Genomic DNA, 19,718 nt, shown 5'->3' on the forward strand with positions numbered 1-19,718 from the left:
TTTAAACATATGTTGAATGAAATCTATATTTAATGAGTTCTAGCCTATAGGAAGTTATTTTTTGCATGGAGTTGAAACTTAGCTTCTATCCAAATGTTGGGCTTCCCACACCTTTAGAACATTCAAACTAAGTTATACTGTCTTTGTAATTAAAAACAGTTACATCTATATCTGTCCTGCTATCACAACTGAATCAACATTAAATTCATCAACACCTCTTTTAAAAATATTCAATTTAAAGTACTTTAAGCACTAAAAAGTTTATAAATCTTAAATATTTATAAAAGTCATTAAGACACCTAAATATATAACTATTTTAAATTTCCTCCAAATTGACAAAGCTGTCTATTCTAAGAAAACTCAATACATATAAAAATACAAAATGGAAAGGAACTAAATGAGGAGGCATTTTTTAACTTATGAAATGATATTTTATTTTTAAAGAGTTTTACATTTAAAAAACCATATCTACTTGCTTATTTTATCAGAAAGTTAATTGATTAGATTAGATTAGATTTAGATAGATTGCTGAAATGTCAGGATTATCTCTACAAACTAAATCAAGTACTTGTGTTTTATTAATACAGTAACTGCAAGTTCTTAAATGAATCACAGGAATCTTTGCAAGAATGAGTTATTTAGATTTTGCCATGTGTCAGTGGAAAAATACACTTTCAGTTAAACTACAAATGTGGCAACTGAAAGGGCTTCATGTTAGATATAAGGAAATAAATGAACAATTGGAAAGCATAGTTGTTAACAAGTTTTTGCTGCAAGGAACTTGAAAATCTGCTTTTAAAAACCTGGCTCAACTGACATTGATGACCTCCACAAGTTACAAAAGAACCATATTTGAAAAATATCTAGAAACTGACAGCCTCTTGCATAGATTTTTGTTAAATAGTAAACAACCTCAAATAAAAATCCTGTTAAATGGCAGGCATAGTATCCTTCTAGGGGAAAATGTAATGAAAATAAAATGTTTTAGCAGTGTATAAACATTAAACAAGATGGCAAGATGAACAATTATTCTTTATTTTTGATTAGTGTGGACAGGCAATCCAATCTTTTGACTCAGGGAGAACAAGAAATACAGCTTCAGAGTTTTTGTGGCAGATTATTGCTCAAATAATCCAGAAAGTATCGCTTCAATTTTGATTATGAAGTCATTGGCCATTGGCCAAGATAGAGTTTCTTCTTAATGGAAAGAGGAGTTTTCTGTAATAAGTAGGGTATAGAGACTCTTCCCATAATTTTGGCTTGGAGTTGTGATGAAATCAGTCCAGGGCAAACTTCCTGTCTTGTTCTACTGATAACTTTTCACCTTATATAAGAGGTCAGGGTTCTAGATAAGTCCTTCTCTGGGACCTTTTACTTTCCTTTTTCTTACTGCATTTAATCATTTAAGCATGAAATTATTTCAGCACATTTAGGAGGGTCTTAATTTAAGGTACAGATATAAAGTTTCATTTCTTAAACTAACTCAGCTCATGTACTATTTATGGCTGTTTGTATAGGCTTCAGTTTTCTCACTCCTTCATTTATCTCCTGTACTGCCACCAAAGTTATCTCTAAAAGAGATTTTATATTGGTCTTTTCCATCAGAATAGTCAATCTCCTGAATTTAGCATTCCCCAACAGGATGTGCCAGACCCTTGAAAATATTGACCCAAGTGATGTTTACAATATAAATTTATCCTCTCGGCTTTACAATGGGTTATTATAAGGGAAAGAGAGAGGCAAGGGAGTCAGAGAGGAAGGTATGGTAATAGAAGAGGTCAGAGTTTTGCAGCTTCTGTTTTTGAAAAGGGAAAAGGGCCACAAGCCAAGGAATGCAGACAGCCAGTGGAATCCGGAAATGATGAGGAGGAGATTCCCTCCTAACATTCTCAAAAGGAAGACAATCTGTTGATATCTTAGTCTTAACCCAGTGAAATGCATTTTGGATTTCTGACCTCCAGAACTGTAAGATCATCAATCTGTGTTGTTTTAATACATCAAGATTGCAGTAATTTGTTATAGCAGTAGTAGGAACTAATACAGATTTGGTTGCCTGGAAGTGGGTTGCTGATGCAGCACGTACATAGAAATGTGAAATGATCTTGGGACTTGGTCAATGAACAGAGGCTAGAAGAATTTTAAGGAGCATGATAGAAATAGCTTAGATTGTCTTGAGCAGAATGTTAGTGGAAATATAGCTGTTAAGGAGAACTTTGGAGGGTGTGAGGAGCCTGGTAGAGAATACCCAAGTCATAATGAGCAGAGAGTGGATAGAAACAAGGATGCTAAAGGCAATGCTGGAAAGGGTGCAAATGGAAATGAGGACCATGCTACTGGAAAGTAGAGGAGAGGGGATCCTTATTATACAGTAGCAGAGAGCTTAGCTAAATTGTGGAAAGCAAAACTTGTAAACTATGAACTTGGATATTTAGCTAATGTGACTTCCAAGTAAAGTGTTAGAAGTGCAACTTAGTTTTTTTTTTTTGGTTACTTATGCAGTCATGAACCATAGAACAATGGTTTTTGTTTTTGTTTTTGGTTTTTTTCAGGGGGTTGTTTTGTTTGGTTTGGTTTGGTTTTGAGATGAAGTTTCACTCTTGTTGTCCAGACTGGAGTGCAAAGGCGCGATCTCGACTCACTGCAACCTCCGCCTCCTGGGTTCAAGCAATTCTCCTGCCTCAGCCTCCTGAGTAGCTGGGATTACAGGTGTCAGCCACCACGCCCAGCTAATTTCTGTATTTTTAGTAGAGACGGTGTTTTGCCATATCGGCCAGGGTAGTCTCCAACTCCTGACATCAAGTAATCCACCTGCCTTGGCCACCCAAAGTGCTGAGAATATAAGTGTGAGCCATCGTGCGGGGCCAGAACAATGTTGTAGTCAATAACAGACCATGTATACTACAGTGGCCCCATAAGATTATAATAGAAGTGAAAAATTCCCATCACCATAATGTCCCAGGACAATGCACTGCTCACGTATTTGAGGTGATGCCACGATAAACAAACCTGTTGCACTGTCAATTGTATAAAAGTGTAACACTTATAGTTGTGTACAGTGCATAATACTTGATATTGATGATAAATGACTGTTACTTGTTTATATATTTACTATGCTATATGAATGGTTATTTTGCAGTATACTCCTACATATTTAAAAAAAAAAAAAAGAAAAGGTTAAGTGTAAAATAGCCTCAGGCAGGTCCTTCAAGAGTTATTCCAGAAAAAGGCTTTGTTATAGGAAATGACAGTTCCATGTGTGTTAATGCCTCTGAAGACCTTCCAGAGGGATAAAATTGGAGGTGAAAGACAGCGATATGGAAGATCTTGGCGCTGTGTAGGCCTAGGATCATGTGTTTGTGTCTTCATTTTTTAACAAAAATGATTAAAACCTTTAAAAAGTGATGTAAATAGAAAAAAGTCTATAGGATAAAGATACAAAAAATTTTATATAGCCATACAATGTGTTTGTGTTTTAAGCTAAGTGTTATTACAAAAGAGTCAAAACAATTTTTAAAATTAAAAAGTTAATAAAGTAAAAAGTTATAGTAAGCTAAGGTTAATTTATTATGGAAGAAAAAATTAAATACATGTATGTAACCTAAGTGCCCAGTGTTTATAAAGTCTATGGCAGTGTACAGTAATGTCCTCGGCCTTCACATTCACTCACCACTCACTCACTGTCTCACCCAGAGCAACCTCTAATCCCACAGGCTCCATTCATAGTAAGTGCCCTGAACGGGGATACCATTTAGCTCTTATACATTATTTGTACTGTACGTCTTCTATGTTTAGATGTCCTAGCATTGTATTACAATTGCCTACAATACAGTCACAGGCTGTACTATATATATATATGTATATGCTGGTAGCAATAGGTCATACCATACAGTGTAAGAATATAGTAAACTGTACCTTCTAGGTAAGTGTAAATGTATTCTATGATGTTCACACAATGATAAAATCACCTAAGGATGCATTTTCCAGAATGTATCCCCACTGTCAAGTGATACATGATGCACTGGTAGCGAAATGTGAAAGGAAGGAAATGAAAGAGATGTTAGGCAAAAATAATAGATTTGGGAAATTCTCAGCCTGTCCAGATTACAAATATGCTAAAATTAGGAGAATAACTGTCAGGAAAGCATGATCTGTAGGGAAAGTCAAGGGTGTGGCTGGACAGCCTTTTGTTACCTGATTAAAACGATCAAAAAGTAAGTGTATTCAGTCATATAAGGGGCTCTTTGAACAGATTAGTGCACTTTATGGATCTCCTTAGCCATCTCCAGAGAAACCAAAAATAGAGATCAGATTATCTAGGAAGGATCCGTGGATGCAAGTCTTGTTTAATGGGAAACATTTTCTTGATGTACACAAGGTTCTTGAGAATTTCTTAACAATGTAAAAAACTGACAGCTCTGACTGAAAGGGACAGAGACTATGAAATGAAGCGTAACTGTCAGACTCAGAAAATTATACAGGCAGGAAATAGACTGATAAACTACTCAGTTGCAAACATGTGCTACCATTCATAAAAAAGAAGCATGACTCAGAGAGCCAAGTCTCATGACCAGAGGGGCAGAGCCTGTAACCACAGGGAATTATTCCCAGGCTTTGAAACCCAATGTTGTCTGGCCATTTGAGTTTTGAAATTGCTTGCAATTGGTGACTCATTTTTTCTTTCAATTTTCTCTCTTTTTGAATGGGAATGTCTATATACTGGTACTCCATGCCTGTCTGACTATTGTATTTTGAGGAGTAGATAATTTGTTTTCTAATTTCACAGGCATACTTGGAGAGGAATTTGGCCCCAGGATACATCATGTTTCACTCATACCTGCTTTACAGGATTGAGGTGATGAGACTTGGGAATATTGAGTTGAATAAATGTAAATGAGATTTTGGGCTTTGAGTTGATGCTGTTATGGGTTGAGACTTTTGGGGATGTTGGGATATAGTGACTGTATTTTGCAGGTGGGATTGATATAAATCTTTATGCACCAGAGGGCAGACTGTGGTAGGCACAATAATGACCCCCCAAAGATGTCCACATCATAATTTCCCAGACCTGTGACTATGTTATATTACAAAACAAAGGGGAACTAATATTTCAGATGGAATTAAGGTTGCTAATCAGACTAATTTAAAATAGGCATTTGCCTTAAATTATTGCTTCTCTGATGTTAAAATTATGTTAGTTGGTTTCTTTTTATTTACATTTCCCTGGTATGCTTTTGCATGTCATGTTGTTTTCAACTCTTCAGTCTGATAAGCTTTATTTTAGGTGGGTCTGTTGTATGCAACATAGTTTTGGTTCTTTGAAATCCAATTTAATATATTATTTTTATTATAATCTGTGAGTTAAGCCAATATTGCTTTTTTTTTTGAATGACAGATATATTTAGTTAAATTTCTGCCATATTATTGTTTATTTCATACTTTGTAAAGCCTTCCATGAGGTGTTTTATCTCTTTGCTTCTGTAGTGTGCATGTGTATATGTAGGCACGCACGTCTAGATCTTCTGATATTTAGGAAAATTTTTATTATTATTCTAAGAGTTGATTTTATGTTTGACTTTTAAATACATTTGATTTTCAAGTATAACATTCATACAGAAGACTACACAAAATATGCATAGCTTAGTGAGTTTTCACAAACTGAAAACACCCATGTAATCACTACCAGGATAAGGAAATCGAGTATCTCTAGCACCCACAAAGTCCCCTTATATTCTCTTCCAGTTGCTACCACAAATGCTTCTTAAACATAACCATGAGGAAGTGAAAGACTTTTTCACAGGAAACAACAAAAAATTGCTGAAAAAATTAAATAAGACACAAATAAATGGAAAGATATGCATGGATTGGAAAACTTAATATTCAATATTTGTGGATTAGAAGATTTAATGTTACTAATATGATAAAATTATCTAAACAAATCTGTAAGTTTCAATGCAATCTCTATCAAATTCTGAGAACTGTTTTTGGAAAAATGGCAACATGGATTCTCAAATTCATAAGTAACTGCCCAAAACCAAAACAATATTGAAACAGAAGAAGAAAGTTTAATTACTTACATTTTAATACTTCAAAACTTACTACAAAGCCATAGTAATCAAAACAATGTAGTACCAACATAAGGATAGATATTAATATATAGTCAAGTGCAATAGAATTGAGAATCCAGAAATAAAACCAAGTTATTTTCAGTGAAGAAGCCAAGATCATTCCATGGGAAAAATAGTCTCAACAAATATTTCTGGGAAGACTGGATATCTGTATATAAAATGATAATGCTGGACCCTTCCCTCACACTATATACAAAAATTAATTCACTATAACAATGACCTAAATATAAGAGATGATACCATAACATTTTAAAAGTAAACATAGGGGTAAATCTTTATGACTTTGGAATTTAATTCTTAGCTATGACATCAAATGCATTACCAATGAAAGAAAAAATAGATTAATTGAACTTCAAAATTTAAAACTTTTATACATCAAAAAACATTATGAAGAAAGTGAAATGACAACATACATAGCGGGAGAAATATTTGCAAATTATATATCTGTTAAGGGCCTAGTGTCAAGAATATATAAATCTTACAACTTAACAAAATGCAATTAAAAATAGATGAAGGCCATGAATAGACATTTCTCAAAGAAAACATACCAGTGACCAACAATCACAGGAAAATAGTCACATCATTAATCATTACAGAAATGGTAATCAAAAATCACAATGAGATACTATTTCATATCCAGTAGGGTGGCTAGAATTCAAAAAAGGTAGATAACGATAATTAATCAATTTGTACAAAAATGAAACCCTTGTACGTTGCTGGTGGGAATATAGAATAGTGCAGCTGCTATGGAAAACAGTTTGGTAGTTCCACAAAAAGCTAAACACAGAATTACCATATGACCCAGCAATTTCATTCCTGGATATATAACCAAAAGATCTGAAAACAGATAGTCAAACAAATAAATGTATACATATGTTTATAGAAGCACTATTCATGATAGCCAAAAGATGTAAACAACCCGAAAACTCATCAGCAGACCAATGGATAAACAAATCATGGTATATGGATACGATGTAATACTCTACATCCATACAAAGGAATGAAGCAGTGGTATACACCACAAAATGGATAAATCTCTAAAACATCATGCTAAGTCAAAGAAGTTGGATGCAAACGTTCACCTATTGTGTGATTACATTTGCATATGAAATATCCTGAATAGGTAAATCTATAGAGATAAAAAACTGACTTGATTGCCAGGGACTGGGGACAGGGAGAAATAGGAAGTAACTGCTTACTGGGTATGGGGTTGTATTTGGGGTAATGAAAATATTTTGGAATTAGATAGAAGTGATTATTGGAAAACATTTTGGATGCTCTGAATGATATTGAATTTTTCACTTTAAAATGGTTGATGTTATGTAAATTTCACCTTGTTTTAAAAATAATTGAATAATTTTTTAAAAAACAATGGAGAGGAGATGCTTGATGCAGGTAAACTGTAAACATCAGCCTGAGCTGACGTCTCTACAGGACTGACTTTTGCTAGTTCTCTAATAAAGCCAACCAGGTATAAATGCAAAAAACAAAAAAATTCTTGCATTACTTAAGTAAATATGATTGTAATATAGTCTCTTTTTATATCTTCCTTAATTTGATTGTGTATATTTTTTGCAACAATATCATGAGTGATATTAGCATATAGTTTCAGAAATCTTTCAGTCTTTGACTGGTTTTAGTATTGTTATAATATCCTTAACTGGAAAGTTATAATATCCTCAATTGAGTAATATTCATTTTTTAAATCTCTGGTTGAGTTTATATAAGATAACAATTATCTGTTCTATGAACACTTGTTAAACCATCTGGTAAATCTAGTATTATTTTAGTGAGTACATTTTAAACTACTGATTTCATTCTTAAATATACGATTGTTCAGATCTTACATTTCTTCTTAAGTCAGGCTTACTAATTAAGCATTTCTAAGAAAAGGGTTAGGATTAAATTTTATCAGCTTAGAGTTAAAATTTACTGGCATTAACTTTTTCATAGTATTTTAAATAATTTTTAAAAAATTCATCTTGTATCTGAAGTTACATCATATTTTAATTTTATCCTAAATATTGTTTATTTGTGCCTTCTCTCTTTTTCGTCCATGACAATAATCTCGAGGACTGAATATTTTATTAATGTTTTCTAAGAACCAAGTTTTAGGTTGGTTTATCATTTTTATCGCATCTTTCCCCCAATTTTACTAGTTTTTCCTTTATTTTATGTTTATTCTGTGTTCTTTTCTATTTTCTTAAGTTGAAAATAAGCTCATTTATTTTCAGCTTTTCTCTCTTTTTTTTAAATACAAGCATTTCTGGGAATAAATTTCCTCCTAAGAACTCTTTAAGCTACTTCCTATGAATTTCAATATCTGGTATTTTTCTTTACATTCAAATAATATGTTTTAAGTTTCACTTATGACTTCTCTTTTTACTTTTTTATTATACTTTAAGTTCTAGGGTACATGTGCACAACGTGCAGGTTTGTTACATATGTATACATGTGCCATGTTGGTGTGCTGCACCAATTAACTCGTCATTTACATTAGGTATATCTCTTAATGCTATCCCTCCCCCAGCCCCCAACCCCACGACAGGCCCCAGTGTGTGACGTTCCACTTCCTGTGTCCAAGTGTTCTCACTGTTCAATTCCCACCTGTGAGTGAAAACATGCGGTGTTTGGTTTTTTGTCCTTGCGATAGTTTGCTGAGAATGATTATTGCGGCACTATTCACAATAGCAAAGACTTGGAACCAACCCAAATGTCCATCAATCATAGACTAGATTAAGAAAATGTGGCACATATACACCATGGAATACTATGCAGCCATAAAAAAGGATGAGTTAATGTCTTTTGTAGGGACATGGATGAAGCTGGAAACCATTTATGACTTCTTTAACTTCAATTTCCTTAGAAGTTTAAAGTTTTTGTTTCCAAGTAGTTGGAGGTAGATTTGTTGGTTTTTTTTAAAGAAGATTCTAATTTATGATGCTCAGAGATGTGGGCTGTATGTTAATTTTTAAAATATGTTGAGACTTATATTATTAACTAGATTAATTTTAAAATTTCCATGTATGCCATTGAAACATGTTCTCCTCTGTTAAGGAGATCCTATATATGTTCATTAGACCAAGCATCAAGCATGTAAATTGTGTTAAAATATTCTAAATCTCTAACAACTTTTGCCAGCTTCTTCTATTAATAACAGAGTAGTAAGTTAGACTGCAAACAGAGAGATTCACATAGAGGAGACAGGTTTCTTTTTATCAATTTACTTTCTATCTTGCTATGTTACTTATTGTACAAATTTCAAATTATTTTATCTTCAGAGACACTGACTTTCTTTATTCCTGATAAAGATTTATGCCTGAAAATAAGTTGTATCTTACATTACTATAACAACCTCTACTTTGTGTTGGATAATATTTGTTTGGTCAATCTCTTACTATCTTTTACTTTTAATTATTCAGTACATTCATATTTTAGAAAAACGTGTTACAAACAAGATATAATTATCGATGTTTTGCTTTTTAATTTAATAGAAAATCTCTGTTTTTGTTTTAACCTGGTGAATTTACATGTAATCACTGATATATGTGGAATTAGTGCCATCAGCTTATCTTACGCTTGCTATTTGTCTTACCTTTCCAGTGCTCTCCCCTACTTTCCTGCCTTCTGTTGGAGAGTTTAGATATTTGATTGATCGTTTATGATTGGATTAGTTGGATATTTTAAACAGTATTTAATTTTGTTTTGGCCATTTTTCTGAGAATAGTATCATCTATCCATTTGTTTTATTTTATTTTATTTTTTTCTTTGAGACAGAGTCTCACTCTGCCACCCAGGCTGGAGTGTGCAATGGTATGATCTCGGCTCACTGAAACTTCTGCCTCCCGGGTTCAAGAGATTTTCCTGCCTCATCTCTCAAGCAGCTGAGATCACAGGTGCCCGCCCCCAAACCTGGCAAATTTTGTTTTTTGTTTTTTTTTGGTAGTTTTTAGTAGAGACGGGGTTTCATCATGTTGGCCAGGCTGGTATCGAACTCCTGACCTCAGGTGATCCGCCCACCTCAGCCTCCCAAAGTGCTGGGATTACAGGCATGAGCCACCTCACCCGGCCTATCCATTTCTTTTAACTATTCCATATCACTATGTTTTTGGAATTTCTCAAAGCATAGTGCTAGGTTTTTTATCTAGTTTTAGAATAATTGTCTTTTAAAAGTAAAGTTTAATTCATTTGTGAATCTGATGTTAGTTTAGTGCTCTAGTGTGTGTATATATATGTATATTATTGAGAGATTATCTTAGTAGGTATATTTTCTCTTTTAAAAACTTTTAGGTTCTAGGGGACACGGGCGGGTTTGTTACATAGGTAAACTTGTATCATGGTGGTTTGTTGTACAGATTATTTCCTCACTGAGGTACTCCTATTACCAATTGTTACTTTTTTCTACTCCTCTCCCTTCTCCCATCCTTCACCCTCAATGGGGCCCCAGAGTCTGTCGTTCCCTTCTTTGTGTTCATGTGTTATCATTTAGCTCCCACTTATAAGTGAGAACATCTGGTATTTGGTTTTCTGTTCCTGCCTAAGTTTGCTAAGGATAGTGGCCTCCAGCTCCATCCATGTTCTCATAAAAGACATGACTTCATTCTGTTTTATGGCTGCATAGTATTCTATGGTGTATATGTACCACATTTTCTTTATCCAATCTGTTATAGATGGGCATTTAGATTGATTCTGTGTCTTTCCTATTGTGAATAGTGCTGCAGTGAACATTCACATGCATGTGTCTTTATGGTAGAATGATTTATATTCCTCTGGGTATATACCCAGTAATGGGATTGCTGGGTTGAATGGTAGTTCTGTTTTTAGCTCCTTTTAATTGACAAATACTAATCCTGTATCTTTATGGAGTACAATGTGATGTTGTGATACATGTATACATTCTGGAATGATTAAAGCAGACTACTTGACATAGCCGTCACTACACATACTTATCACTGCTTGGTGGTGAGAACATTTAAAATCTATTTTTTTTTAACAATTTAAAAATACACAATAATTATTATTAACTATAGTCACTATGCTATGATACACTGCTAGAATTTATTCTTCCTGTCGAACTGAATTTTGTACCCTTTGACTAACATCTCCCCTTTCCCCATCTACCCTGCCTCCCAGAATGATAATTCAGAATTCCATTGATTTTAAAAGTGTCTTTAAATTTTGACTTCCGACGGCATTTCATTTGGATCCTAGGGATTTTCAATAATGTTAGATGAGTTTTTGTGATAATATCTAGACTTATAGTTCTTATATAGGCTGTGTAAATTCAGACATCACTCATGTGCATGGTGACTTTCCTTTATTACTTTTTCTACCACAGTCCTTGGACTGACTTCAAGCCTCCTCAGGCAACACTTCCAGTTCCATTCTATTGGATTTTGTAAGACTTCAAATATCCCAGTTTTCTGCTTGGGTCTCAGCTTCAGCTGTCTGACTTCTACAGTTCATGAAGCCATCTTTCACAGCACCAGACAGGTGTTAGAATCTGTTTCCAGTCTCCAGGGCCTTACAGGCTATTGTTGATAAGCATTCCTTGATGCATATCATTTGGCTTTGATTTCTCTCACCATTGCTAGCACCTGGGAGTTACTTTTTGTTTCTTGATTATATTTCATTTTTAATATATACTTCTGTATTCAGGAGAATATCTGCATTAACTTAGTTGACTACATTTTGAAAAGTGTAAACAATTTTTTTTTTTTTTTGAAATGGAGTCTCGCTCTGTTGCCCAGGCTGGAGTGCAGTGGCACTATCTTGGCTCACTGCAACCTCTGTCTCCCAGGTTCAAGCAATTCTCCTGCCTCAGCCTCCCCAGTAGATGGGACTACAGGCGTCCGCCACCATGCCCGGCTAATTTTTTGTATTTTTAGTAGAGACGGTGTTTCACCATGTTAGCCAGGATGGTTTCAATCTCCTGACTTCGTGATCTGCTCCCCTTGGCCTCCCAAAGTGCTGGGTTTTCAGGCGTGAGCCACCACACCCGGCCAAAAAGTGTAAACAATTTTTAAAAAAATATTCTGCTTTTAATGAAAACATCAGGGGATACTTTGGGTACTTAGGGTGAATTAGCAATTCATAGAGTTATTGACCCCAAACTGATAAGGACATTTTTTTTTTTCTTCAAATGGCAGGATCTAGAAATTAAAGATTATAATCACTTGCACTGGGTCTGTTAGGGGGATTTGTTAATGAGTTACTACACCATTGGATTCGCTTTTGAAAAGCCACAAATTGCTGTGCTTTGACCTTTTGTTCAAATAAGAAAAAGATATCAGTATTCAAAAAGAACTAAAAGAGATTCTGACAACCTGGCTGGCATCTCAGAATGCAAGGGAGCAGCGCTGGAAAACTGACTGTCTATATGTGCACTGCTGCCCGTTCTGCTGCCATGGTCTTCAGATGCTCATTTCTTAGTCTCTCTTTCCATTTCACTCTGTGTTCTTTTCTTCCTTTCTTCCTCAAATTTCTGAAAACATACAGTTACAGTCTCTGTGGTTCTGAAGAATTATTCTTGCTGCCTGAGGCCCCTGAGCTGGGAGTTTCATTTTAGCCATTGCAATGACATCACAACCCAAGAAACTGCCCAGCCAGGTGTGATTGCCAAGAATAACTCAATATTCTCACAACTTAGTCATAACTCATTCATTCTCTACATTCATTTTATGAACCCCTCACTCATTATTATTCATGATACCTACCCTCCCTGACTCCATATATACTTTTGTGCCCTTTTCACATATGACTTTAAATTGACTGAGGGTCAGACGATCTACGGTCCTTACTAAAGACCCCTTTTTTTCTCTCTCTTTTTTACAGAAATGTGCATAGCTCTTGCTTCCAGTCCCCTGTCTGAAGCAGAGCCCTACTCTGAACTCCAGGGCTGCTTTAGAATGAGAGATTACTAAAAAATAGGTGGGAAGAGAAATTTTAGTAATGAGTTCACTATGGGATCTCATCACTATGGGATGAGTTCACTTTATGACCTAGTGAAGCCAAAGTCTAAAACTTCAAATTCCACTCAAACCTTGCAGAACTTCAACTTCAAAACTGGGTCCATTCTAACCGAATCCTAGTGAAGTCCTGTAGCCAACAGTTTGCAATAACACAAGATGATTTTGGGGCCATATGGAAAACTCTCAGAACAAAATGTTAAGACTTTTTTGGAAAGGACTTTGCATATCTTCATGAGGTGTTTGAACAGTGAGGTGTTTCTGAGCTCATAATGACAGAAATAGGGTCTACAGAGTAAGGTGTAAGGAAGAGAGCTGTGGCTTGCTCTAAGCCCTGATGGGCTCATTGATTTCTCTAGTTTTGCTCTCACAAGTGACTCATTAATCTAGATTATCAAAATGTTCTTATAGAAAATGTCATCTTCACTTCTTAACAAAGACTTTACAAAACAATGAAAACACATCAAAAATTTAAAGAGTATCAAATATACAGTAGATAGCTGAAAAACAAAAGTGTCTACACAAATACCCTGTCTTCTGATTAATGTAAACCTGCTTAGCCTAGAGTTTCATGGCAAAGGGTAATGTTCAGTCATAGTTGCTTGTTCCTGTCTTAGGACCTTTGCACAAGCTGCCCAAAGACTTCCTTCCCTCTGACCTTCACCTGGCTCGAGCCTTCATGTAGCTCACATCTCGGTATTAAGTGTTTTCTCTTCAAAGATGCTTCTCAAAGCACTTCATACTTTTCCTGGCCACCCAATCAAAAATACATTCCTCTTCATTTCTATTACACGACTATTTAAAAATTCCTCTATCTGACCTATATCATCATGTGATAATTTATTTTAAGTGTAACTTTAATATCACTTTCTCCTTCCATCCACATATGGATTTACATGCCTGGTAATTTTTTATTGGATGCCAAACATTGTGAAATTTACCTTGTTGAGTACCAAATATTTTGCATTAAAAAAGTTGTTGAACTAGTTGTGGGAGGAAGTTAAATTATTTTGATCATCTTGTATTTTGCTTTTATGGTTTGTTAGGCAGGACCAGAGTGGCATGTAGTCAAAAGCCAATTTTTCTTCACTATTGAGGCAAGACCCTTCCTAATACATTAACCAATTCTCCTTGGAATATAAAGTTTTTCACTCTAGCTGTTAGAAACAGTTACTACTCCCAACAATAAATGGCCTCCAGCTGCTACTCCTTCAAATCATACTGGTTGATTATTTCTTCAGCCTCAGGTAATTTCATTACATAAATGGCTAATATTCACCTGAATACTTGTGGGAGATGTACTGCAGACCATTCTCTTTTGCTGTAGCATCTCTTCTCCAGCATTTGCCCTGTAAACCCTGGCCACCCTAGCTTGGTAGACTTCCAGCTCCTTTTTCTCAACTCTGCAAATCTACTGGGTTGTACCTGAATTCCCCACAACCTCAACCTTGTTGTGCCATGGTTTGAAAATATCCAAGCAGTAAGCTCAAAAAAATGTAGTGTTCACCTCATTTCTTGTTCAATAAATTAATAAACTTATTCATTTGATAAATGTCAAATGAATATGACACATGCTATATTTCTTCAGCATTTGTGAATGTGGTTAACATTGTAAATAATAGAATTTCATGTTTGTTTACATATGTTTAAAAATATCATTTGATTATAGTTTCCATCTTTTCCTGATTATATTGTAATCTCTGGAATATTTTAAAGAATTATAATTTTATTATCAGGTACACACAATTACTTGAACTCATAACACAAATAAAATTGCTTTAGTACCTAGACTGTAATTATTTTAATTGAATGAAAATAGGTTTTTAAAAAATGTTTTTGCACATTTAAAAAATACTATTGTATTTCTGTTTTTTACTGTCAGTTTGCTAATTAAATTAGTTTAACTGGTATAATGCAAAAGTAACATTCATGCAGCCCCTGTCAAATTATAATTGGTGGAAGCAGAAATAGTGTTTTCCTGTTGTTAATATTAGAATGTATAAGGTAGAAGAAATCTTCTAATTATTCAGGTTTGAAATGTGAAATTTTATAGGCTGATTGGAAAATAGCCTCATGAAGAATTGCTGTATAAAAATATTGAGGGGGCATAGGAAATAAGAATTCTTGTATGTTAATGAGAAATACTTAAGACATACAGCTTTCTGTTAAACAGTTCACAATACATTGTTTTATTTCCAGACCCCAGCTAGAAAAAAGAACTCATAACTGAGAAGCAGATGGAGCAGCAGAAGCTGCTAGAGGCAGTGAATGTGCTTCACAGAGAGTCCAGTGCTGTCTGAGGCTGGGTCACTACCTAGCACAGCAGGATTCACTCCAGACACTTGGAGAGTGACCAGGTACCTGCAGGTCATCTCAGGGCAAGCATAGCCTAGTTTACACCCTGCCACCACCATCTAAGAAAGATCCTCTACCAGGAATCAGCTATGCTGCTGGCTCGGTGTTTTAAAGTGTACTTCAGAGAAAATTCATCAAAACGATATCCTCACACAGAATCCCAATGCAACAAAATAGCAAAAACCCTTTAAAATTTTCCGAAAATGCATTTGACAGGTCATACAAAGATGAAACACTTTGAAAGCATAAAAACAGAGAATTGCTTTAGAGATGTTTTCCAGTGACTTTTTTTTGTGATAGCATTCTCTAACACCTTACCTGTGATAGATTTAAGATATCATGCAAACCTTTAGCGATTAAGTCTTTAAAACATATCCACCAAGTAATCTCACTTGAATATTTTCCTTGTATCCTGGTTCTCCTTGATTTTATGACCTCTTAGATTGAACACCAACTCTAACTTCTGAAAGAGGAGGCACCTATAGTGAGGGTGAAGGTCTTCAACTAGTGGTTAAGGAGACTTAGAATTCCAGACCACTAAACCATGTGACTTAAAATTTCTACATATTCACAAAGTTTTCATGCTATAAAAATCCCTTCAATGCTGGTGGGTTCAAGGGCAGGAAGTCACACTTTTCCCTCCTTCTAGAATTGACGCAAAGCATTTGCCTTTACAAACTAAGCTGTTAATATGCTTTAAAAATGCACATAAACATCACAGCAAATTCATTTCGTACACATTTTTATGATGGTGACTTTCTTGTATAGACTGTAAACAAAACAAATTTCACATATTATTAAACCTTGGGGAGAAACACACTTCAACCCTAACCTTCATGTCAAAAAGCAGTTAATTTTTTCAAGTTATAAGTCATTTCGATTTTTAAATATTTACCCTTAGACAGAATTTCTTCATAGTCTAACTGGTCTTATTTTTGTCCTTGTTTGTGTCATGAACTATAGCTCAAATCTTCAAATTGCTGTAGATGTTGTGTCATGAACTATAGCTCAAATCTTCAAATTGCTGTAGATGTAGTTAAGATGTAAATATAAGTACATTTAAATGTAAATAATTAAACCGGTTTGAGCCTTTCTGAGCAGACCGAACATATGAAAAAATGAATGAGTCAGTCTTTTTAAAGTCAATTTGACTGGCCATCATATTCAGCCACGGTAAGCAGAGGACTCACCAGAACAATAGGCAGGTCATTTACCATGAGGGAGGAGAACAGAATGACCTGATTGAGTCATAGGCTTACAGCACTTTGAGGACTTCCCGTGGGCTTCAGACTAACAGTGTCTAGGCTGGTATTTATGCGCCCACCCCCATCTCACGCCATACTTCTTTCTATTCTCTAACTATACGAACTCTTTCTAAATTCCTTAAATGTGCCAAGCTCTTTCTTGTATGTTAATCTGCCAGGAACCTTCTATACTAAACCCTCCCTTCTCCTCACCTGACTAAAGCTGACTCCTCCTTTGGTTCTCAGCTCAGCCATCACCTTCTTAAAGAAGCCATCTCTAATTACCTCTATCCCCCACTGCCTCACACACACAGGCTTGCATGCACATACAAAAGCATGCACACGTGCCATATCTACACACTAGATTAAGTTAAACCCCCAAGCTATCTCTCCCCATGATACTGTTCGCCCTTTTTTTTTTTTTTTTTTTTTTTTTTTGAGACAGGGTCTTCCTCTGTTGCCCAGTGGCAAGATCATGGCTTACTGCAGTCTCAGCTTCCTGGGCTCACAGAATCCTCCCACCTCAACCTCCCAAATAGCTGGGACTACAGGTGTGGACCACCATATCCAGATTTTTTATTATTATTATTATCATTTTGTAGAGATGGGGTTTTTCTATGTTGCCCAGACTGTTCTCAAATTCCTGAGCTCAAGCAATCTGCCTGCCTTGGCCTCCCAAAGTCCTAAGATTACAGGCGCTTCTCTTTCTTTAGCCCCATGGAGTTTGCAATTCTTGTTTAGTGTCTGTTTTCCCCACAAGGCTGTAGCACCATGGGGGCAGAGGATAATGAGTCTTATTCTCAGTTGAATTCATAGCAGAACATCTGGCACAGTAACTGCTAGGAACACAGAGAAGGAAGAAAAGAAGAAAGGAAAAAAAGAAAGAAGGAAAGAAGGAAGGAAGGAAGGAAGGAAAGAAGGAAGGGAGGAAGGAGGGAAGGAAGGAAGGAAGAAAGGAAGGATCTATACAAAATTGTAGAGTCTCTATCCTAGTGGATTTGGAAGCATATAAAAAAGACATTCTCTGGTGTAACTGGCTAGACTCTACTGTACCTCAAAGTCCCTTTAGTTCTGGGTCAGGTTAAGTCATCTATACCTTCAACAACCCTTGATCTGTTGAAAATGCAGCTCATGTGTGGGTCAGTGGGAAGATTCTAGAGAGGAACTGCACTGCTTAGCTCAGCTAAGTGAAGAGCACATTTATCTCAGTTGGTCTCAGGTAGCCAAGGGTGAGATAGGGGCACTGATGTTTGCCCAGTCCCTTCTCTGTGAGAAACAAGCAGTAAAATGCTTTCTTTGGCAGAGACTGCATCTTTATATTCCACAAACTTCAGGGCACCACTCTGTGCAGAGAAGAATAAATCCATCCCCTGAACAAGACAGCCTTAATATTGTCTTTAGCTTGACTAAACTTTAGACAGGATTTTTCCTGAATACAGGCCCCTGACGTCCCTTTTCTAAGAGCATTTACTTTGGAAAACCCAAAACTGTAAATTCTTTCTCTGCCTTGTTGAGATGTAGATCGTCTAGTTTCTTGCTAATTTCAGAAACCAGGGATGTCTTACTGAACGACAAGGACCTGACAGCCATCCCTTTAAATGTAATCGTCAAGAATAGTGGTAAACCCCTCCCTTCCAGTTTCAGTGGGACGGTAGGAATCTAATGTGTCAATTAGCAAACACAGATGCCTAATCACATGGGCCAACCTCATGCCAGTGGCCCTCCAGTACTTTTCCACTAGCTCACCCAGTACTTAAAAACCTTCCCATCTTTTATTTTAGCAGAGTTGGGTTCAGTATCTCTCATATTTTGTAATAGTCTTGAACAGAGTCTTTTTTTGCGTGTTTGACTTTGTCTGGTGCAATTTGTCTTTGATACCCTCGTAGACCTGGCTCACATGTGTGCCTGAATTAAACTAGGGCTACATCACTCCTGGTAGATAGGAATGCTCTAGAAGGTGATCACATTTCAAAAATTCTATCTCACTGAATACAATGTCAGTGAGCTCCCATTTAGTAAGAAGGATAATTCTTTTTATAATTTGAGGTGATATTGTTTAATGATGTTATTTTGAAGTAACATTAAACAAATGAAAATATCTGGCTACTTCTATGGGAGGCAGATTTGAATGATGTCCCAGGAGGTTAAACTGTGGTTGGCATGTTTCAGAGCTATATCAGTTTTCTGCTCCATATAATGGAGCTCATGTAGTGGTCATGATTGCAATGTTGAAACCTTGTTGAGCTCTTATTTTGAAGGTCAGCCTCTGAGGTGCCTATATTTTATTTTCTTCTGGTTTGGAGAGTGGCTGATAGCCTTTTTGGCTGAACATCTTCCCTCTCAGTAAAAGTGAATAGCACAGAATCTGATGACTAGTGAACTCATTGAACTTTAATTGTCAGTATTGCTGTCATCATCTCATCACCACTTTCACAATTGTGAAAAACAAAGAAACAAACAGGATATTATGCCTTCAAAACTTTCTACTCTCTACCAAAAAAAAACAAAAAAAACAAAAACAGTTGTTGGGTAGTAATGCTGGCTTAAAACAGACTGTAGCCTTTGCTGGATTGCTTCATTAATATATAACCCTGAGCTTTATTTGTGAGATGTTTGTCTTTCTCTCTCCCTACCCCAATCCCTGCATTTTTTTAGTGATGGATGGGCAGACAGAGATGAAGTCATTGAAGGTTATGAGGTGGAAGCCAACGGGGGAATCACGATAAAGCTGCAGTCTCCGGAGGTCAGGTCATTCGATGATTATTTCCTGAAACTGAGGCTGGACACTAACACAAGGAATCCCTGGTTCCCTGAGTTCTGGCAACATCGGTTCCAGTGCCGCCTTCCAGGACACCTTCTGGAAAATCCCAACTTTAAACGAATCTGCACAGGTAACTTGTGTTCACAAAATAACAACTCAGAGGTTTGGTCATCTCTTCTAGATTTATTGCAGCTTGTTGAATGAGAATAGAAGGTGCCAGGGCTAGAGCTCCAAATACAAAATTGCCATCTGTGTTTATAAAATG

General features: G+C 35.9%; 1 protein-coding gene across 5 annotated transcripts in view; it reads left to right on the forward strand.

The window, feature by feature from the left end:
• Positions 1-19,718, forward strand: part of LOC105488979 (glutamate metabotropic receptor 1) — a 425,749-nt gene that overhangs the window by 270,592 nt on the left and 135,439 nt on the right. For all 5 annotated transcript variants that reach the window (XM_011753528.3, XM_011753529.3, XM_071096567.1 and 2 more), the window contains one exon: positions 19,348-19,583. In XM_011753528.3, the coding sequence (XP_011751830.2) occupies positions 19,348-19,583 (236 nt within the window). The remainder of the gene's footprint in view (positions 1-19,347; positions 19,584-19,718) is intronic.

This window comes from Macaca nemestrina, chromosome 5 (genome assembly GCF_043159975.1).
Source record: "Macaca nemestrina isolate mMacNem1 chromosome 5, mMacNem.hap1, whole genome shotgun sequence".
Taxonomy (NCBI): domain Eukaryota; kingdom Metazoa; phylum Chordata; class Mammalia; order Primates; family Cercopithecidae; genus Macaca; species Macaca nemestrina.